General features: G+C 41.9%; 1 protein-coding gene across 1 annotated transcript in view; it reads left to right on the forward strand.

Moving 5' to 3' along the window:
* Positions 1–17,393, forward strand: part of LOC133253475 (uncharacterized) — a 40,573-nt gene extending 23,180 nt beyond the window's left edge. The window contains exons 4-5 of the mRNA XM_061427076.1: positions 13,365–13,456; positions 16,978–17,393. Coding sequence (XP_061283060.1) covers positions 13,365–13,367 — 3 coding nt within the window. The 3' untranslated portion in view covers positions 13,368–13,456; positions 16,978–17,393. The remainder of the gene's footprint in view (positions 1–13,364; positions 13,457–16,977) is intronic.
* Positions 17,394–23,047: the final 5,654 nt, after the last annotated feature.

Raw genomic sequence — 23,047 nt, forward strand, 5'->3', positions numbered from 1 at the left:
ATCTTTTTTCTTATAGTCCTTAAGGAAATTGAAACAGCCTGTAGTAAGACTTGTTCTTTCTCAGGGTTTCTTGGGTCTCCTGTAGAGTTAGTTTGAGTGGGCAAATGTGGGCTTCGTCACAGGGAAGGGAGGACAGACATGGCTGGATAATGTGCCTGGTGGCACTTCTAGGAGACAGGATTGCCCCCAGCCCCCGTCTCATCACAGATGGTAACTCTGGGGGCTCCCTTTTGCCCTTGTACTTCTGCCCCCTTTCTACCCCTTTCTTGGCCACCACCCTCAGTGTCTTCCATTCCCCCCAACATGATAATCTAGGACACATTTATTGAAGGGTTCTGTTACTGTTCATTGCAGTCAAGAAACTTTGTTTAACCTTTTTCTTTTTTGCTTCCTGCTATTGTGAAGGGCCAGGCTGGCCTTCCCGGTGCCTTCTGAGGATGTTTAGACTAAGGAAACAAAGCAAAGTAGGGAGATTTATTTAGGAGTCCTGGTCTTGGCCCCATCTTTCTCTCCAAATGAATCAGAGACACACTGATTTGGAAGGGGGTAGGTATGGGAGCTGGACGTGGCACTTGCCCAGCTGGTTCCTTTTCCCCATTTGACTGTTGTTCAGTGTGTGTCTGTTCTCCCTTATGGCAAAGATCCCTGGAGGAATAGAGAGGGCAGTGACAGGAGCTATACCTCAGAACCTGTTCCTGAAGTTCTAATATCAGGAGGACACTGTTAGGTAATGCTAAGGCTTTAATATTAGCAACTGACACTGTCTGGGGGAAGACGGGCAATGGTATGTATCCCAACAGAGCCCACAAATGGACTGGTTATATCTTTGTCAATATTGAATCAAGAGCCATAAAATATTTCATCTTCTCTAATCCAATAATCCCACTGCTGGGATGGTGGTCAAGGAAAGAGTTAAAAGAAAGACAAGATAATTATAAGTATACCTAGTGCCCAGGTCTTAGTTTCTAAATACTATTATCCACAGATAGGTACCAGAGCTTCTGGGAAAAATCTCTCATTCAGATTTGGGGCAGGGAAACCTCTCACTTTCACTGTCAGTAAGTAAAATGGTGCTCAAAGGATGAAGAGTTTTGAATGAAGAGGTAATGAATTCTCCTTTGGCTTGAGTTTGGGGCACCTGGGAGATACACAGCTGAAGATGTTCAATGGAGGCTACACAGACATGGTTGTGGAGATAGATCTGTGTAGACATACATGTATAAATATAGACATGTGCAAATGGATAATAAGGCCGAATAGTTCCTACACCACTTTGCAGAAAAAATCTTTCAGATGCTTGGTGAACATGCATATTTCTGGGACCTACCTCAGGGAGCAGGACAACTGCATGTTAAGGTATTCTCTAAATTACCCTTTGTGCACATATCAGTGTAAGAAATATTTGTTTAAAAGGTTGCAAAAATGCTAGAAGCCATTATAAGTCTGAGAATATAGAGAAATAATAGGTATCTCTGGATAGTGAAATGCACAGAACCAAAAAACAGAATGTTTTACTGCAGATCCCTGTGTCATGTCGCTGAGAGGGCAAGAGAGTTACTACAAGCATAAATGTAAAAAAAGAAGCCATAAAAGAACAGAAGAAAATAGAGGTAAAATTTTACCTGATCACAAGATAGAGCACTTTGTAAGCATAAAAGCAAAGGGAAAAAACAAAGTGTTGCCACATTTGAATGTTATATGTTTCAGCAGGCAAAAGAGATCATAAGAAAACATTAATATAAGAAATGTAGAGGGACTTCCTTCATGGTCCTGTGGTTAAGACTTCGCCTTCCAATTCAGGGAGTGAGGGTTCGACCCCTGAACTGGGAGCTAAGATCCCATATGCCATGTGGCCAAAACACTAAAACATAAAACAGAAGAGGTATTGTAACAAATTCAATGATGACTGTTAAAAAATAATCTACATTAAAAAAATCTTAAAAAAAAAAAGAAATGAGGTAATCCTGTGGCACAGATGATCAAGTAATGTCATTAATATATAAACTTTATGTAATCCGTTCAGGAAACTATGACTATCTTAGTAGAGAAATGAGCAAACACATGAACAGACAATTCCCAAAGGAAATACAATTATCAATACATATGAAAAAATGAATATGAAATACATATTAAGCAAAAATAAAATGCCTTTTTCTTTTTAGTTTTCCTATATAAGTGAGATCATGTAGCATTTGTCTTTCTCTGTCTGATTTGTTTCACTTAATATACTGCTTGCAATGCCATTTTTAACTCCTCAAATTGGCCAAAAAAAAAAAAAAGTAATGATTTGGTATAGAGAGGGAAATAAGAAAAGTCTTCCACTGTTAGTATAATGTATTTGGGCAATTTTTCTAAAAGTCTCTTGGAAGTATAGATCAAAAGTTTGAAAATATTCTTACCCTTCAAAAACAATTCTGCTTCTAGGAACTCATCTTTTCAAAATTATGTAAAATGATGTCCCTTTTAGTATTTTTTGTAATATCAACAAACTGAATGTCCAATAACAGAATTTTGGATCAATATATTATGGAAGTCATATAATGCAGTGTTTTCAAAAGCCTTTGCAAAGCATCCTTTAGTAAAAGGATTCCACATTTGGATGCCAGACAGTAATAGGAGTAAAGTAGTCTGGCTATAAAATGGAGACATGGAGAAGAGAACTATTTCATGTTCCTAATTTTTCAAAGAGTATAAGAGAAATTGTAAACAGCAACTGACAGTCTAAGTTGGAGAACCACAGGGCACAGTGAGAACTGCAGTAAAGTGGAAGCACAGTCCTATCACTCAGGATCAGCCGAGTTCCACATGTCTGAACACCCTGTGAGCCCATCAGATGTATTTCACTTCAGTTCAGTTCAGTCGCTCAGTCATGTCCAACTCTTTGCGACCCCATGAATCGCAGCACACCAGGCCTCCCTGTCCATCACCAACTTCCGGAGTTCACTCAAACTCACGTCCATCAAGTCAGTGATGCCATCCAGCCATCTCATCCTCTGTTGTCCCCTTCTCCTCCTGCCCCCAATCCCTCCCAGCATCAGAGTCTTTTCCAATGAGTCAACTCTTCACATGAGGTGGCCAAAGTATTGGAGTTTCAACTTTAGCATCAGTCCTTCCAATGAACACCCAGGACTGATCTCCTTCAGAATGGACTGCTTGGATCTCCTTGCAGTCCAAGGGACTCTCAAGAGTCTTCTCCAACACTACAGTTCAAAAGCAGCAATTCTTCAGCACTCAGCTTTCTTCACAGTCCAACTCTTACATCCAAAAACCATAGCCTTGACTAGACGGACCTTTGTTGGCAAAGTAATGTCTCTGCTTTTCAATATGCTATCTAGGTTGGTCATAACTTTTCTTCCAAGGAGTAAGCGTCTTTTAATTTCACGGCTGCAGTCACCATCTGCAGTGATTTTGGAGCCCCCAAAAATAAAGTCTGACACTGTTTCCACTGTTTCCCCATCTATTTCCCATGAAGTGATGGGACCAGATGCCATGATCTTAGTTTTCATTGGCCACCAATTTACAACCTTTGCTTTCAAGTTTTTGTTGGTAAGAAAATGTTTATAGTTGTTACATGAAAAAAGTAGGTTCTGTAGTAGTAAATATATAGTAATAAATATATATAATAAATATATATACATATATAATATATACATATATAATAAATGTATATATATATACACATATATAATAAATGTGTAATCGTAAATGTAGTATATCATAGTATGATATTGAGTTAGATAATATTTGTGTATATGTGTGTGTGTACATCTTAATATATGCACAGAACAAAGCCTGTAAGGAAACAAACCAAAATGTGACTTTATGTAGGTCTTATAATCTAAGCTGCTTTAATTTTTTTCTTTAATATCTCTGCATTTTCAATATCTTCCATAACAAATGCGTACATGTTGTTGTTGTGCAGTTGCTCAGTCGTGTCTGACCCTCTGCGACCCCATGGACTGCAGCACACCAGACTCCTGTGTCCTTCACTATCTCCCAGAGTTTGCTCAAATTTATGCCTGTTGAGTTGATGATGCTATCTAACCATCTCATCCTCTGCTGCCCCGTTCTCCTTTTTCTTTCAGTCTTTCCCAGCATCGGGGGCTTTTTCAATGAGTACGTATTACTTTTAAAACTATACCCACAAAAGTTTATTTTGAAAACACCGAGGTTCAGTTTTTGACACTCAGGAAGGATGTTCCTGAAAAGCACAGATGGAGTCCTCCTCTAGCAGTTGTATTGTCAGCTCTTGACCTAAAACTGAGTCTGGTAGCCTGGTTGTTGCTGTTGTTGTTTTTAAAATGTTCACTGACTTTTGGCAACCTTGTGTTCGTTCATTACCATTGCCAAGAAATTTACAGAAGTGTGAGCCAGTGAGAGTTTACTTGTTCTAACTTTTGAAAAAGTTCTGTTTCTTCATAGATAGAGATATACACTTTAAAAAGATAACTATACAAATATATACTATCTATGCCAAACCAATAGGTATAGATAGATATATACTGTCTACACCAAGCCCTATTAAACAGCACAAATCCATGCACTGTACTTCAGTTGTTCAAATGTCCTTATGAAACCAGTTGAAAAACTTGCATTTGTGTACATGGGCAGTCTTAAGCATCCATAAGTTGTCTGTTTTCCCCTAGGCTGGGGAACACTTTGGAAGTCAGACCAGCAAATCTCGAGAATGCTAATAGAGAGTTGCAAACCTGTGAGCTCCTTTATTCTGTTCACAGACTTCCAGAACAAAATGGATTGCTTCACAATTGTGAAGGGGTAAAAAAAAGAATAGAAAAGAAGAAAAGAACATGTTGGCTTTGTCTGCCATTGGTTTGAGTAGAGGGAGATTTTTTTTTTTCTTTTTTGGATGAAAAGTGGGATCTTAATGGGCACTCCCAGTCAGCCGAGGCAGCCTCTGAAAGCTCCTCTTGTGAGAGATAGAAGGATCCATTGTTTTGCCAATCTGAAGTTATCACTCTTTCCTTTATCCTTTCTTTTGGACCTTTTAGTGTTTGCTTTATCAGAATATTTTAATCCCTACTGTGGTGACTGGTGTAATTTATCTCATTAAGCCTCTCCTGTTTTCTTCTGTTTACATGACTAATATTATTATGTTTTATGGGGCTTATACCAACAAGCCGCTCCTTTGTCCCATTGTTTCAGCTCTAGGCCAAAAATCAACAAACGAAGTTTTATCTTTCCAATCTTAGACCTCACCTGCTTGTCATTCAGTTTGTACAGGTTGCATGAAGAGCGTGTTCCTTTGAAAACAAAGCAAGGATTCATTTTTATGACCTAACACCAAACAATTACCTTTCTCAAAAGGTCCCGGTCATCTCTTTTTACGAGTGTAGAGTGGCAGACTCACCTTATGAGGGGGGAAAAAATAAGCAGATACTTCCTTGTGGATTGAAAGCCTAAAGTCCCCTAGCAATAATGCTCTGCTTCCTAACTTGTCTATCGTTCATAGTGTATAGAATATCCTAGAAGCGGAGAACCTGAGCACTAGAAGGTAGGTGGTGAGGTTATCTCATCCAAACCCCAGCCCTTCAGCAAAATTACACCCAAGCTGGACTGAGCCAGACTGGAGGAGAATCAGCCTTGTTTTAAAGGCATATGAAGGAGAGCCTTCATTCAACCAGTCGCATATTTGAAATGCTCTGTCAGAACGTTCCTTCTCTAAAACACCAGCCTAATAAAAGCTTAAATTGTCATTTCCTCAGTTCCGCTTTTTCTTTTCCAGATTGAAAACAACTGGGTGCCATGCTCAGGGAACCAGCAGCAGCTTAATGAACAGTAACTTCCTCCAAGGCAGTGATTCTCCAATGTTAGTGCACAGCAGACCTGCCTGCAGGCTTCTGAAAAGCCCAGATTGCTGGCCTTCCAGAGTTTCTGATTCGTGAGAAGGAGGAAAGCTGGAGAATTTGCATGTCTAGCAGGTTCCCAGGTGATGCTGATGCTGTCAGACCAGGAATCCCACTTTGAGAACTGCTGACTCTAGGAACTCGAAAGGAGAAATATGAGGATAATTAAGAAGCAGAAACAAGTGGAGTAACAGCAAGTTAACCTCTACATGGAAAATGTTAAATGCCTATCAGATAAGTTCTTTGCTGTCAGGCAGAGTCCAGTGGGGAAGGCTGACCATGAGCAGTAGTTCAGGATGTTAGCCATTAACACAGGGACCTGCGGGAGCAAACAGGAGCACAGTGTTCTGGCTAGGTGGGGAAGAGGCTAGGAAGGCTTCCTGCAGAAAGGGAGGCCTGAGGAGTAATTGCTGGATTGACTCTTAAAAAAGGGCAGGTATCCAGACAAAGGGAGGGCTTTCCAGCAGAAGGAATTAAAGAAGGAGTTTTCATGGAAATTTTCAAGTTGTCCGATTTTCTCAGAGGGGAGAGAGGCCGATGAGGTGGTGATGACAACCACAGAGGTAGGCAGGGGCTAGATGAAGAAGGAACGTCAGAGTTGGTAAGGAGTTTGGCGATATTCTAAAGACCATTATTTGACATGGAATATAAAGAACAATTTAATAAGTCTCCATGAACCTCGGAAATGAGAAGAGAGTACAGAACACAGATATCCCCAATCTTTGTACTTCTTTCTCTGCAGTTAGGACTTCTCTATGAGGCTTTCTCTGGTTTGCAGCTGATGTCGAGGACTTGCTAACTTTCTAGTCTATGTGTGAACAAAATTTCCTTTCCTTTTAGTTTAGTTGAGAGCATTTGGAGTTTCATAAAGGGAAATTTGTAAAGACACTAGGCAAACATAAAACCAAAGTGAATAGAATACAGAATTTGGGTCTAGAGATAAACAGACTCCTCTAGCTTGTCTTTCACTAGCTATACAGTGTACTGCACGTTACTTAACTTCTTGTGCCATAGTTTCTGTGTTTGAATAGAGTCTAATTCCCTGACGAGATCCATAGGTCTTAGTAGTCCGGCCCCTACCTGCCTTTTTCAGCTTCATCTTGTGTCCACTGATCTTACTCGTTCTGCTTCAACTGCATAAATCTGCTTCAATTTGTTTTTCATGCTCCCTTCTACCACAGGGCCTTTGCACATACTCTGTCTTCTGTCTGGAATAGTCTTGTCTGCCTCTTCAGTAATTCCTAGATCTAGACGTAAGGTCCACTCCCTCTAGGAAATCCTTGATCTCTCTGAATAAGTAAAAATCCCTCCTGTTTATAGGGGTTTTTTTTTTTTCCACTATGAGGAACTTATATGATAACACTTAATATTGTTATTTGTGTCATTCTTTGCTTAATATTTCTCTTTTCCTAAACCAGGGGTCAGCAAACTATCTCCAGCTTTGGCCTGTAGTCTGTTTTTGTAAATTAAGTTTTATCGAGGGACCCTGGTGGTCCAGTGGTTAAGACTCTGCACTTCCAGGGCAGGGGCCTAGGTTCAACCCCTGGTAGGGGGACCTAGATCCTGCATGCCACAATTAATTTGCATGCCAAAACTAAAAATATCCCTCATGCAGCAATGAAGATCGAAGATCCTGCATGCCTCAACTAAGACCTGGTACAGCCAAAGAAATAAATAAATATATACATTTTTAAGTTTTATTGAAGCACAATCATGCCCACTTATTTACATATTATCTGCGGCCACAGAGTTGAGTTGCAGCAGCCTTTATGGCTCAAAATGCCTAATTACTGTGGCCCTTCATAGAAAAAATTTACCAAGTCCTGTACTTGACTAGAGTCTCCATGACAGCAGGTACAAGACCTGTTTTTGCTTAGTGACATATCTTCAGCTTCTGGCCCAATGTCTGTTACATGAACGATGCACAATCAATCAATAATAATAAATGCAGACTTCTCTGGTGGTCCAGTGGTTAAGAATCTGCCTGCCAATGCAGGGGAACACAGGTTCAATCCCTGGTGTGGAAGATTCTACATGCCACAGGGCAACTTAGCCTGTGTGCCACAGCTACTGAAGCCTTCACAGCTAGAGGCTGTGCTCTGCAACAAGAGAAGCCACTGCAATGAGAAGCACACAACTAGAGAAAGCCTGTGTGCAGTGATGAAGACCTAGCACAGCCAAAAAGTAAAATAATATCAATAAACGCAAGGAGATTTTTAAAAAATGTCTTTTTTACTAGAGTGTTGGAAGGGTTAAATAGGATAATAAATATAAAGAACCCAGCAATAGTGCCTGAGACATACCAGATTGTTAATGAATTCTCAGTCTTTTCTTAGCGCGTGTTGGTCTTCTCTAGGGGTCTGGCTATAAGCTGCCCCCTGGCCCTGGGCTGAGTTACATTCCTGTCCTTCACTAGTTCCACTGTCTCTTGCCCTCTGGCTTTTGCCTCATGTACTTCTATTTCTGGCTCCAGGATTCTTTCCTTGGTCTCAGATTCTTAGGAATGTCTTCACTCTTCCTAGAGATTTTTCTTCTACAATGTTCCATCTTTTTGAAGCATGTTATTCTCAAACCTTGTAGCCTTAGGGTGACCCTCCTTTAATCTGTCCCCAGGGCTTAGCTTCACCAGGGTCATCTATGTGATGGCAGTTTCATCTTATTTTATGGCCTCCTCCTTCAGGGATAGCAGACAACTTCTCTTCTGCTTTGGCAGGAGAAGCTGTAGGATTGGAGAAGAGCTCCTCATGAGAGCAATGAACAGGGTTCGGGAACTGAACCCGTGTGATTCTGAGGCAGGAGGGATCAAAGCCCAGCCTGCAGGCTGTTCAGCCTCAACACAGACCCAGCTGGTACAGAGCCAAAAAGGAGCGGGATTAGTAAAACTGGGGGTCACCAAACTGTCACCAATGAGCCAAATCCAGCCTGCCTCCCATTCTTCTGTGAGAAGAAGAATGGGTTTTGCCTTTTTAAATGGTTGGGGGGAAAAAATCAAAAGAAGAATATTTTGTGATACATAAAAAGTATATGAAACCCAAATTTCAGTGTCCATAAATAAATTCTTACTGGAACACAGCTGTGCTGTGTTTTATTTACATCTATGGTTACTTTTCACGTCACAGCAGCAGAGTAGGTGGCATCAGAGACTGTAAAGCCAAGGATGTTTACTGACTGGCCCTTTAGAGAAATTAGCCTGAGCTGTGGACAGTGATTTTACCCTGAGCTCATCAAAGCCTCTTCTGTGTTCAGTGTTGCACGGCCTCTACAAACTCTACCGGATCCCAGCCCAGGGTACAGCCCAGGGTGTGACAGGGAGAGAATGGGTTAATTAGATGGGTTCATTAGAGAAATCGTTCCTGAAGGAGGTGGGAAGGGATGGGAGATGAGAGAATACAACAGTCTGGTTCGAAGGCTGGTTTCACCACATAGCATAGTAGGAGTTTGAGCCAGTGTCTTACCTTCTCTAAGCAGCCGTTCCCATGTTTTAAAATGTGAATAATTATACTCTCAAATGCACAGTGATGTGGTGAAGACCAAATGAGCTAATGCCTGCAACAATGCCTGGTATGTAGTAGACCCTCAATAAATACTCACTACTTCTTGCCATGATATTAAAAGACGCTTGCTCCTTGAAAGAAAAGCTATGACCAACCTAGACAGCATATTAAAAAGCAGAGACATTACTTTGCCAACAAAGGTCCGTATAGTCAAAGCTATGTTTTTTTCCAGTAGTCATGTATGGATGTGAGAGTTGGACCATCAAGAAGGCTGAGCACCAAATAATGGATGCTTTTGAACTGTGGTGTTGGAGAAGACTCTTGAGAGTCCCTTGAACTACAAGGAGATCCATCCAGTCAATCTTAAAGGAAATCAATCCTGAATATTCATGGGAAGGACTGATGCTGAAGCTGAAACTCCAGTACTTTGGCCACCTGATGCAAAGAGCTAACTCATTAGAAAACATCCTGATCCTGGGAAAGATTGAAGGCAGGAGGAGAAGGGGACAACAGAGGATGAGATGGTTGGTTGGCATCACTGACTCAACGGACATGAGTTTGAGCAAGCTCCAGGAGATGGTGAAGGACAGGGAAGCCTGGCCTGCTGCAGTCCATGGGGTCACAAAGAGTTGGACATGACTGAGCAACTGAACAGCAACAACAACTCTTACTGTGAGCTTCCTTGGTGGCTCAGTGGTAAAGCATCTGCTTGCCAATGCAAGAAACGTGGGTTCAGTCCCTGGGTCAGGAAGATCTCCTAGAGGAGGGGATGACTACCTACTCCAGTATTCTTACCTGGGAAATCCCAAGGACAGAGGAGCCTGGTGGGCTACCATCCATGAGGTCAGAAAAGAGTCAAACACAAGTGAGCAACTGAACGACAACAACAACACTCTTCCTACATGTGATGGACTTTATCAGTGGAAGAGGTGGCTTTGGTGAAGAGAAACCATGTCATTGCAGCCTGTAGAATAGTGTAAAAAAAAAAAAAAAAAGACATCGGAGATAAACAGCTGAGTTCACTTTTGTCTCTGCTAATATATGCATTACTGCTGTGTGATACTAGGAAAGTTGATTACCTTCTCTGAGCCTCAGTTCCACCATCCCCACCCCCTCCCCCAACCTTTATGTAACTCAGATGTCAAGTGGGCCCTTCCTACTCTTTGATTTAGGAAACATTTCCTTATGGAGCCACCTGTCACCATCTCAGGTGAAACGCATTGGGCTCCTGTTTCACGCTATGCCACCCAGCACATTCAGAAAATTCTTTCAGCAAGCACTTCATGAATTGAGGAAATTTATTGGAGATTTGAAGAGCTATACTTTTGGGAATAGGGTCATTCTGTGCCCCACAGTATTTTTCTAAGCCTCTTCCTCTCATCTACCTCCCTTCTTTCTGAGTGAAGGGCCCACAGTGCCCCTGCCCACCACCATTCTCCACCCATTTCCCTATACACCCCCTTTAGCCAAAAGAGGCTAGTCAAGGGCATTTCCTCACAAAGCTGGTTCTGTCCCCAAGAGGAATTCTCCTACCAGCTGCTAAGAGGATAAATTTCCTCTATCCACTAACAAGTGAAATAGGGATAATTATGACTACCTCACAAAGTGTTTGTGGGAATTAAATGAGGTAATGTGTCTGCCAGCTCCTGGCATGCAGAAGGCACCCCCTCCCCTCTTGATTCTTCCCCTGAGATTTAAAGGAACAAAAAAGAGGAGCTAAGAGATATTTTGAGGTGGAGGTGAGGGTTGATAAAGCAGCCAGGAAAGTCATCCCCTTGACCATCACCCTCCAGCGAAGTAGAAGAGATTATTTGCCAAGAGAAACTGGGAGAGGTGGAGGGACTCGGGGCGGAAGCCAGACAAGTCTGGTTTATCTTGGAGTCCATCCAAAAGGGTTTAGTTACTAAAACAGCAGTTCCTCTACATAAATCCTTCAGGTTCTTGAAAAATATTATTAAATCACTACTGCATCATAAATAATCCTAATTTTATTAATCTTGCCCCTGAGGCCAAGGCACAGCTCCTGCAAGACTCTCTCTCCTGGGAATACAGCTGCGGGGGCCTGGTCCCTCAGACAGAGGGCAGTACCCATGCCCTGGCATTCCCTGATGTTTTCTGAGTGCTTGCAGAATAGGCTCTTCTTAATAATCTTTCGTTAGGTGTAGGATTCAAAATGGGCAGTTTATTGGCAAGAGTCTGCCTGCAGAGGCATGGGAATTCTGTTACTCGTCTGCTTGGATTTGTTTGATGTCCTATTTGCATTAGTATTCCTTTTCTTTCTTTCTTTTTAACCCCAGAAGTTTGGTGTTTTTTCCTTTCTTTTCTTTTTAACTTCTTCCGAAAGAGGATAGATGGCTCTCTCTCATTTTGCTTTGGGCCGACGATGTTTCTACGCAATGTTGTGATAACAAGTGGTCATGATTAGTCAATGCCAGGTTGTATCCTATAGCTTAAGAGGCCCTTGCTATCCTCCCTAACTGCTCCTACCAACCTCTCTCTCTCTTCTTAACTGAGAGATTTCCTTCTTTTCAAAGCAAAACTAAGATAAAGAGTTAGCAACACCTATCTCTTTATATGGTGGTGTGTGGGGCTTACAAAAAAAATATAGATTAGGAGTTTAGGAAACAAGGGTTCAGTTCCTGTTAGTCCTCCGTGTGTCTTCTGAAAGAGTCTTTATTAAATTTTTGGTTTCATGACTTACTGTTTTCCTCAAATATAAAAATAATTTGTATTTGTGTGTAAAACATGGAACACCGAAAAATATAAATAAAAACCACGTACTGAGTTCTTCCACCTGTGGGAACCCCACTGTTAGCATCTTCATGCATTTCCCTAGACATTTGTTTTCTCTGCAAATGTGCATATATAGTTACCAAATGTGATCCTACTGTGCACACAGTTTTGAAGCCTGCATTTTTACTTAATACTTATTTCATGAGCATTTGCTTGTCATAAAAATTCATCAAAAGCTCCCCTCTTAATGGCTACGTGGTACTTGGAGTATTTGTTGTCCCTGACCTAATCATCCTCAGATCATCCCGCATGTAGCCTGTGTCCAGTTTTCCGCCATATGAATAATGCTACAGTGAGTGTCTGTATTTGTGTATCTGAAAATTCCCATGGAAGTATTCTTAGGATTCCTGGCAAAATAGAATCCTGGAACCTCACGTTAGTCTTCACTGACTTAAGTCAGCCCAAGGTGTCTCACCTTGGATCACATGACAGTGTTTAGGAACTAAACTAGCAAAAGGACAAGCTGATGATTGCCCATTGGTGGTTTTATGGTATGCAGCTTGGAGATAATATAATATAATGATGTTGTGCCATGATCTGGAGATATTCCAAGGTGATAATAATAGTAACAGCTCACATTTATTGGGTGGTTAATATGTGCAAGACTCTGTTTTGTTTTACAGATATTAACTCATTTAATCTCACCACAAGTCTAGGAAGTACTTGTAATAGTGGTATTATTATTCCCATTTTATAGATGGGAAAATTGAGGCAACAGAGGGGTCAAACTTTAAGAAAAGTGACTGAGCCAGGATTCAAACCCAAGCATTTTGACTGGGCGTTCATGCCCTTAAACACTTGATGACCCTGCCTGGAAGTAACCAAGTGGGAAGATTCCTCCCCCACATGCCAAGGCTGCAGTGCAGCAGGAAGGGGATGGGGGATCTACTGCTCCCTACCAAATTGCAGCCCTTGTTCTCCCAGCTCTCCTGGTCCTTTTCCCTAGCTGTGCACCTGCCCAGGTGAGGACAGGAGGAAACCAAGCTGTGAAACACCCAATTGTGTATCTGAAAGGGAAGAGGAATATATATCAAGGTGGTCTCAGGAAGCTGCTTATTCAGGAAAGAAGGGAGAAAATAAATGAAAAAACACTGCTTCAGTGTCGTGGTGTTTTTGTTTTGTTTTCATTTTGGGCTTAGACCGTCATTACAGCATTAGGCGTGCCTACATAGAAGCAGTGTTTCCCTTACGTTTTTCACCAATTTCATTTCAGTGAGTTCCTGGCTTGTCTGTCGGTGCAGCGCCAGAAGCAAGCTGCAGAACAGAAGTTACTGGGGACGGCAGTGACCATGAATCCCAAAGGAGGTAACTAATCATTTTTGGTCCTGTCCACTACTCAGTGCCTTGGTTACAAATGACCCCTAGACAACTGTTCAACATGGATGGTTCTAAAGGCACCTTGTTGTGGAGAGTGCTGTGTGGGACTGGAGTTCTGATTAATGGCCATTTTCTTTTGTCCCACCTCCTTATGTTTCCTTAAAATAATACTGGTGTTACAAAGGGCCGCACAGGGTGTTTCTATTCAGGTAAAGTTGACTGCTGCCGCGGTGAAAGAAAACACAACACAACCACTGCCGCAGAGCACAAACACGGAGCAGATCAGTCCTGCTTCACCTCCCCGCCTGGCCAGGCTCTACCAAGGAAACCCAGCCAGGGGAGTTCCCTAGGTTCGCCCTGGCTCAGGATTGGAATGTGTAAAACTCTGAACAGCACCAGCAGTGACCCAGGGAAGAAATGAACCACAGAACCTTTCAAGGATGCGGCCAACAGACACTGTCAGTCTCTGCAGTAGGGGACCCAGAATGGCCAGAAATATGCCTCCAGGGTCTTTGTGTGTGGATCTGACTCATAGAGGCCATCAGCCAATGCCTGCTGAATTGTTGTAGGTGCTGTTGAGCTGGAGTGGATGGAATAGTAAAAGGCAGGAACAGAGATGCTTTTTCGTTTTATTTTGTTACAGCCTAATAGCACTTATAGTAATGGTAGTGATAGCAATAAGAGTTAACATTGTGTCCTATGGGCCAGGCTCTGTTCCAAGGAGTCTTTCCTTTCCTGGGGGATAACCTCTATCCTGACTTTTTAACACCATAGTTGGTAAAGGGAAATTGTTAACGGGAGGAAAGTTTTTAAAGTTCATCAAGTATCCTCAGTTTCCCTGAGTGCCTCCATAATGTCTAATCAGCCCAGTTGCTCAGAGGCCTAACAGCTAAAAGTAGGAAAGCAAGGAGTTAAGTTCACATTAGAAATTGTGCCTCAAAAAATAAAAATGAAATAGAAAAGATTAATTATTGAATCCCGTCTCCTTGAGGTCACATCAACCTCCTCCACTTCCTTTGTTGTTGTAGAGATCCGGAAGGACCCTTTCAGATCACCATGAGGTTGGGATGAGAATGGGGAGGAGGCTGTTTAAGCAGGTCTGTAAAGAAATAACAAGCCAATTAAAAGGGAGTCCATGGTAGAGTTTTATGTACAGCTAAAAATAGTGACTACACAGCAACAACCAAAAAAACACCCAAAGTGCCTTCTAAGACTCAAGAATTTAAAAAGGCCTATTATATGTGGAAACCTCTGCGCCTCCCTTCTAAGAATTCTCCAGGAGGTTGGGGATTGGGAGTAGCAGCCACGTTGGTACAATGTGGCTCTTGCCCAGTTGACAGAAGGCACCAGAAGCAGACATGTGACTCAAGGCCAGCCAATTAGATCCTCTCTCCCAGGAATTTACCACTGGAATGAAAGGATGCTAGTTAGCATGGGCTGGTCTCTTAAATCAAGGACGCACAACTCAAGAGCTGTGCTATTGCACCCTAGGCAGTCAGAACTCTGCAGAGAGAAGGAAGCAGGTGTTCTGGGCTACAGGTGAGGGCCCTGAAGTAAGAGACCAGAGAAGAAGACAGAAGGAGAAAAAGAGATGACGCTGGAGCAAAGTAGCTGATTGGCTTCTGCTGCTTTTCTAATTGAGTTCCTATTCAACCCATCCAGAGACCCTGCCATGCCTCTTCTGGGCAGCCATTGGCTGCTCTGGAACCTTTATACTCTAACTTCCACTATTTTGATAATGCTAACTCGAGGGGCTTCTCTTACTTGCTGTTCTGGCTACAATGGCTGTGTAACAAAAACCCCCCCAGGGGCTTCCGTGTGGTTCAGTGGTAAAGAATCTACCTGTCACTGCAGGAGACACCAAGTTCGATCCCTAATCTGGGAAGATCCCACATGCCTCAGAGCACCAAAACCCGTGTGCCACAGCTGCTGAGCCCACATGCTGCCACTGCTGAAGCCCTCGCACTTTAGAGCCTGTGCTCCTCAACAAGGGAAACCACCACAATAAGACGGTCACGCACTGTAATGAAGAGCAGCCCCACTCGCCACGACTAGGGAGAAGCCCACGCAGCAATGTAGGCCCAACACAGCCAAAAATAAATACATAATTGATTTAAAAACATTCCCAAATTTAGTGGCTTACAATAAGAACACTTATTTTGCCTAAAAACCTGCACTCTGAGCAGAGCTTAGCATGGACAGCTTGTTTCCGCTACAGTTTGGTTTCAGTGAGTGCAGCTTGCAGGCCAGGGGCTAAAATTGCCTGAACTCTTCACTGCCTGGCCTAGAAAGACTCAAGCAGCTGGGTACTACAAGAGTTGGAGCTATGCAGAAATCTCTCTATCCATCTGTGGTCTCTTTATCATGGTAGCTTCAAGGTATGTGGACTTTCCCCTCGAGGCTTAGGGCTCCAAAGGCACAGACCCAAGGAGAGAGGACCAGGTGGAGGCTGTATCACTTTTTATAACCTAGTTTCCCAAGTCATGTGGTGTTATTTCCACCTTATCATATTAATATTTGTGGAGGAAGTTATCAACACAAAGATCCACCCATGCTCAAAAGGCTGCTGCCTCTCAATGAAGGAATGTTACCATCACATAGTGAGAATAACATGTGACCAGACTCCAGTACTTTTGCCTAGAAAATCCCATGGGCGGAGAAGCCTGGTAGGCTGCAGTCAATGGGGTCGCTAGAGTCGGACACAACTGAGTGACTTCACTTTCACTTTTCACTTTCATGCATTGGAGAAGGAAATGGCAACCCACTCCAGTGTTCTTGCCTGGAGAATCCCAGGGATGGAGAAGCCTGGTGGGCTGCCATCTATGGGATCGCACAGAGTCAGACATGACTGAAGTGACTTAGCAGTTAGCAGAATGTATATTAATGTGGACATTTTTAGAAAACAAAATCAGTCATACTATAATCAAAAGAACCTTGATTAACATATGGAATAATCTCTAAAACTCAGAAAGGTTTCAGAGTTCCCAGAAAATTCTCAGGGTTGTGATGAAAAATACACTGGTTGGTAGATACAGTGAGACTTCTTTCTTTTTCTTCCTGTTCTGATTAGCAAAGATCGAATTTTTCCATAGGGGATCTCACTGGGTTCTGCCCAGGAAACAGCATTTTGAAGTTGACTTGTGTCCTTGATTCTGGAACCATCTTATCTTTTATTTTGCCACATAATTAGGTGAGGATTAAGTTCAAATCCCTGCTGTTTATAGCAAAAAGTTTCCGGTCATCTTATTTTCAAAAGTTATTTGCAAGCATATCCTTTATTGCTTAGTGAATGAGGTTTTTCCTCTAACTGGATTCTTCTTTTTTTTTTTTTTGAATGAATAATAATCCAGGTTTTCAGGGTCCAAAATACTCCAGAGCTGTAAAGTAGGCACTACTGAAAGATGTGTTAACTCCTTCAGGCCTCCAAGGTGCTATTTCAAACGTTATTGCTTTATATTCCATAATAGAAGCTTGAACCTTATTGATGGCCTTTCTTTGTGTGTGTGCAGGGTGAAGGCTGGGAGAGAATGAGTCAATGACCTGGAACAGGAAGCTGAATCAACTCTTTCAGCAAGACTTAAAAGAAAAGATTTTGGTTTTATAATCTCTAAAGCCTAAAAGATACTGAAGCTTCCAGAATGAGTCAGTACCTAAGATAGTGTTATTAGATACAGTAATTACTGGAATGATAAAAATCCTTGTTGATGCTAGCTGAAAATAGGTATGTTCTATGCCTACTACATAGCAGCATTTTCAATACTGTACCAGAATGAAGTTAACTATAAAAATATGCACATTCTGATTACGTATAGACAACTTCAAGCTGTCTTTTTTTTATTGTTGATGAAGGTTACTGAGGTTTGTACAAAAATCTTTATAGGTTCAGTCTGTTATTTGATATGTGAAATAAAATGATAAGACCATTGATGGTGAGTTTTCAAACTTCTTCCTATAACAAGTGAATATAGGGCAGCCTGAATAATAGGTATATTTTGAATTATGTACGACCAGTGGTCTGGTAAATATTTAACAACCAGCTCATCCAGGGGGTAGGAGGGTTTTGACTTATACCACTTGCCAATTTCTGTGATGTAAGTATTTCCACCATGGCTGATTTCAAGCTACCAACATGGCATCACAGAATGCAGAATTGCCAGCACACACTCTGAGCTGTATGAGCTGGTCTTGCACACCCTTGGTTACAATTTTGGGAAAGCCAGTTGGCTGACTCCTGGATAAATCTTGTTATAATCCTAGGGGGATAATAAGGACCTACTGTTAAGCACAGGGAACTCTACTCAGTACTCTGTAATGACCTATATGGGAAAAGAATCTAAAAAAATTGTGACTATATGTCTATATCCCCTTCATGGATCATGCAGAGTACATCATGTGAAATGCCAGCCTGGATGAATCACAAGCTGGAATCAAGATTGCTGGGAGAATTAGAGCTAATCAGTGAATTTAGTAAAGTTGCAAGATACAAAATCAATACACACAAATCACTTGCATTTCTATAAACTAACAATGAAACTCCGGGAGTTGGTGATGGATAGGGAGGCCTGGCGTGCTGCGATTCATGGGGTCACAAAGAGTCAGACATGACTGAGCAACTGAACTGAACTGAACAGTGAAAAATCAGAAAGAGAAATTAAGGAATCAATCCCACTCACCATTGCAACAAAAAGAATAAAATATGTAGGAATAAACTTACCTAAGGCAACAAAAGAACTGTACACAGAAAATTATGACACTAATGAAAGAAATCAAAGATGACATAAACAGATGGAGAGATATTCCATGTTTCTGAGTATGAAGAATCAATATTGTGAGAAAGACTGTACTATCAAAAGCGATCTACAGAGTCAATAACCCCTATCAAATTACAAATGGCATTGTTCACAGAACTAGAACAAAAAATTTCACAATTCATATGGAAGCACAAAAGACCCTGAATAGCCAAAGCAGTCTTGAGAAAGAAGAACGGGGCCAGAGGAATCAACCTTCCTGACTTCATATTATACTACAAAGATACAGTCATCAAGACAGTATAGTACTGGCACAAAAACAAATATAGAGCAATGGAACAAGATAGAAAGCCCAGAAATAGACCCATGCACCCATGGGTACATTACTTTTGATAAAGGAGGCAAAAGTATACAATGGGGCAAAGACAGCCTCTTCAATAAATTGTGCTGGGAAAACTGAAAAGCTACATGTAAAAGAATGAAATTAGAACACTTCCTAACACCATACACAAAGATAAACTCAAAATGGATTAAAGACCTAAGTGTAAGACCAGAAAGGACAACCCTCAGAATGGGAGAAAATAATAGCAAATGAAACAACTGACAAAGGATTAATTTCCAAAATATACAAGCAGCTCATACTACTCAATGCCAGAAAAACAAACAACCCAGTCAAAAAATGGGGAAAAGACCTATATAGAAATTTCTCCAAAGAAGACATACAGATGGCTAATAAACACATGAAAAGATGCTCAACATCTCTCATTATTCAGTTCAGTTCAGTTCAGTCACTCAGTTGTGTCCAGTTCTTTGCAACCCCATGAATCCCAGCATGCAAGGCCTCCCTGTCCATCACCAACTCCTGGATTTCACTCAGACTCACGTCCATCGAGTCAGTGATGCCATCCAGCCGTCTCATCCTCAGTCGTCCCCTTCTCCTCCTGCCCCCAATCCCTCCCAGCATCAGAGTCTTTTCCAATGAGCCAACTCTTCACATAAGGTGGCCAAAGTACTGGAGTTTCAGCTTTAGCATCATTCCTTCCAAAGAAATCCCAGGGCTGATCTCCTTCAGAATGGACTGCTTGGATCTCCTTGCAGTCCAAGGGACTCTCAAGAGTCTTCTCCAACACCACAGTTCAAAAGCATCAATTCTTCGGCACTCAGCTTTCTTCACAGTCCAACTCTCACATCCATACATGACCACAGGAAAAACCATAGCCTTGACTAGACGGACCTTTGTTGGCAAAGTAATGTCTCTGCTTTTCAATATGCTATCTAGTTTGCTCATAACTTTTCTTCCAAGGAATAAACGTCTTTTAATTTCATGGCTACAGTCACCATCTGCAGTGATTTTGGAGCCCAAAGAAATAAAGTCTTTCCACTGTTTCCCCATCTATTTCCCATGAAGTGATGGGACCAGATGCCATGATCTTAATTTTCTGCATGTTGAGTTTTAAGCCAACTTTTTCACACTCCTTTTTCACCTTCATCAAGAGGCTTTTTAGTTCCTCTTCACTTTCTGCCATAAGGGTGGTGTCATCTGCATATCTGAGATTATCGATATTTCTCCTGGCAATCTTGATTCCAGCTTGTGCTTCTTCCAGCCCAGCGTTTCTCATGATGTACTCTGCATGTAAGTTAAATAAGCAGGGTGACAATATACAGCCTTGATGTACTCCTTATCCTATTTGGAACCAGTCTGTTGTTCCATGTCCAGTTCTAACTGTTGCTTCCTAACCTGCATACAGATTTCTCAAGAGGCAGGTTAGGTGGTCTGGTATTCCCATCTCTTGAAGAATTTTCCACAGTTTATTGTGATCCACACAGTCAAAGGCTTTGGCATAGTCAATAAAGCAGAAATAGATGTTTTTCTGGAACTCTCTTGCTTTTTCCATGATCCAGCGGATGTTGGCAATTTGATCTCTGGTTCCTCTGCCTTTTCTAAAACCAGCTTGAATATCTGGAAGTTCACAGTTCACGTATTGCTGAAGCCTGACTTGGAGAATTTTGAGCATTATTTTACTAGCATGTGAGATGAGTGCAATTGTGTGGTAGTTTGAGCATTTTTTGTCATTGCCTTTCTTTGGGATTGGAATGAAAACTAACCTTTTCCAGTCCTGTGGCCACTATTGAGTTTTCCAAATTTGCTGGCATATTGAGTGCAGCACTTTCACAGCATCATCTTTCAGGATTTGAAATAGCTCAACTGGAATTCCATCACCTCCACTAGCTTAGAAATGCAAATCAAAACTACAATGAGATATCACCTCTCACCAGTCAGAATGGCCCTCATCAAAAAGTCTACAAACAATAAATGCTGGAGAGAATGTAGAGCAAAGGGAACGCTTTTGCACTGTTGGTGGGAATGTAAATTGATACAGCCCCTATGGAAGAGAGTATGGAGATTCCTTTAAAAACTAGGAATAAACCACCATATGACCCAGCAATCCCACTCCTGTGTCAGCTCTGATGAGGTGGATAAACCTAGAACCTATTATACAGAGTGAAGTGAGTCAGAAAGAGAAAGATAAATATTGTATTCTAACATACACATATGGAATCTAGAAAAATGGCACTGAAGAATTTATTTACAGGGCAGCAATGGAGAAACAGACATAGAGGACAGACTTATGAACATGGGGAGAGGGGATGAGAGGGTGAGATATATGAAAAGCGTAACGTGGGAGTTTGCTGTATGGCTCAGGAAACTCAAACAGGGGCTCTGTATCAACCTAGAGGGGTGGGATGGGGCAGGAGATGGGAGGGAGGTTCAAAAGGGAGGGGATATATGTATACCTATGACTGATTCATAAAATCATAAGAAAATTCATAGAATTCATATGAAAGAGATGGGAATACCAGACCACCTGATCTACCTCTTGAGAAACCTCTGTGCAGGTCAGGAAGCAACAGTTAGAACTGGACATGGAACAACAGACTGGTTCCAAATAGGAAAAGGAGTACATCAAGGCTGTATATTGTTACCCTGCTTATTTAACTTAAATGCAGAGTACATCATGAGAAACGCTGGGCTGGAGGAAGCACAAGCTGGAGATAAGTCTGCCGGGAGAAATATCAATAACCTCAGATATGCAGATGACACCACCCTTATGGCAGAAAGTGAAGAACAACTAAAGAGCCTCTTGATGAAAGTGAAAGAGGAGAGTGGAAAAGTTGACTTAAAGCTCAACATTCAGAAAACTAAGATCATGGCATCCGGTCCCATCACTTAATGGCAAATAGATGGGGAAACAGTGGCTAACTTTATTTTTCTGGGCTCCAAAATCACTGCAGATGGTGACTGCAGCCATGAAATTAGAAGATGCTTACTCCTTGGAAGGAAAGTTATGACCAACCTAGACAACATATTAAAAAGCAGAGACATTTGTTTGTCAACAAAGGTATGTCTAGTCAAGGCTATGGTTTTTCCAGTGGTCATGTATGGATGTGAGAGTTGGACTATAAAGAAAGCTGAGTGCTGAAGAATTGATGCTTTTGAACTGTGGTGTTGGAGAAGACTCTTGAGAGTCCCTTGGACTGCAAAGAGATCCAACCAGTCCATCCTAAAGGAGATCAGCCCTGGGTGTTCATTGGAAGGACTGATGTTGAAACTGAAACTCCAATACTTGGGCCACATGATGCGAAGAGCAGACTCATTTGAAAAGACCCTGATTCTGGGAAACATTGAGGGCAGGAGGAGACGGGGATGACAGAGGATGAGATGGTTGGATGGCATCACCAACTCAATGGACATGGGTTTGGGTGGACTCCAGGAGTTGGTGATGGACAGGGAGGCCTGGCATGCTGCGGTTCATGGGGTCACAAAGAGTCGGACACGACTGAGCGACTGAACTGAACCATGTTGAGGTTTGGCAGAAAATGACAAAATTCTGTAAAGCAATTATCCTTCAATAAAAAAATTAATTAAAAAAAAGATTGCTGGGAGAAATATCAATAACCTCAGATATGCAGATGATACCACTCTAATGACAGAAAGTGAGGAGGAACTAAACAGCCTCTTGATGATGGTGAAAGAGGAGAGTGAAAAAGCTGGCTTAAAACTCAGCATTCACAAAACTAAGATCATGGCATCTGGTCCCATCACTTCATGGCAAATAGATGGCAAAAAACTGGAAGCAGTAATAGATTTGCTTTTCCTGGGCTCCAAAATCACTGTAAATGGTGACTGAAACCATGAAATTAAGACACTTGCTCCTTGGAAGGAATGTTATGACAAACCTAGACAGTGTATTTAAAAAGTAGAGACATCACTTTGTCAACAACTAGTAGTTTCTCCACTAGTCATGTAGGGATGTGAGAGCTGGACAGAAAAGAAGGCTGAGCACTGAAGAACTGATACTTGCAAATTGTGGTGCTGGAGTACATTCTGAGAGTCCCTTGGACAGCAAGGAGATCAAACCATTCAGTGCTAGAGGAAATCAAGTCTGAATATTCATTTGAAGGACTAATGCTGAAGCTGAAACTCCAATACTTTGGCCACCTGATGAGAAGGGCTGACTCACTGGAAAAAACCCTGATGCTGGGAAAGATAGTGACAGAGGATGAGATGGTTAGACAGCATCACCAACTCAGTGAACATGAATCTGAGCAAACTCTGAGAGTTGGTGATAGACAGGGAGGCCTGGCTTGCTGCAGTCTATGAGGTCACAAAGAATTGGAGACAACTTAGTGACTGAAGAACAACATATGCTAAGTCACTTCAGTCGTGTCTGACTCTGTGCAATCCCATGACCACAGCCCACTAGGCTCTGCCTTCCCTGGGATTCTCCAGGCAAGAACACTGGAGTGGGTTGCCATTTCCTTCTCCAAT

Source organism: Bos javanicus, chromosome 8 (genome assembly GCF_032452875.1).
Source record: "Bos javanicus breed banteng chromosome 8, ARS-OSU_banteng_1.0, whole genome shotgun sequence".
Classification (NCBI taxonomy): Eukaryota; Metazoa; Chordata; class Mammalia; order Artiodactyla; family Bovidae; genus Bos; species Bos javanicus.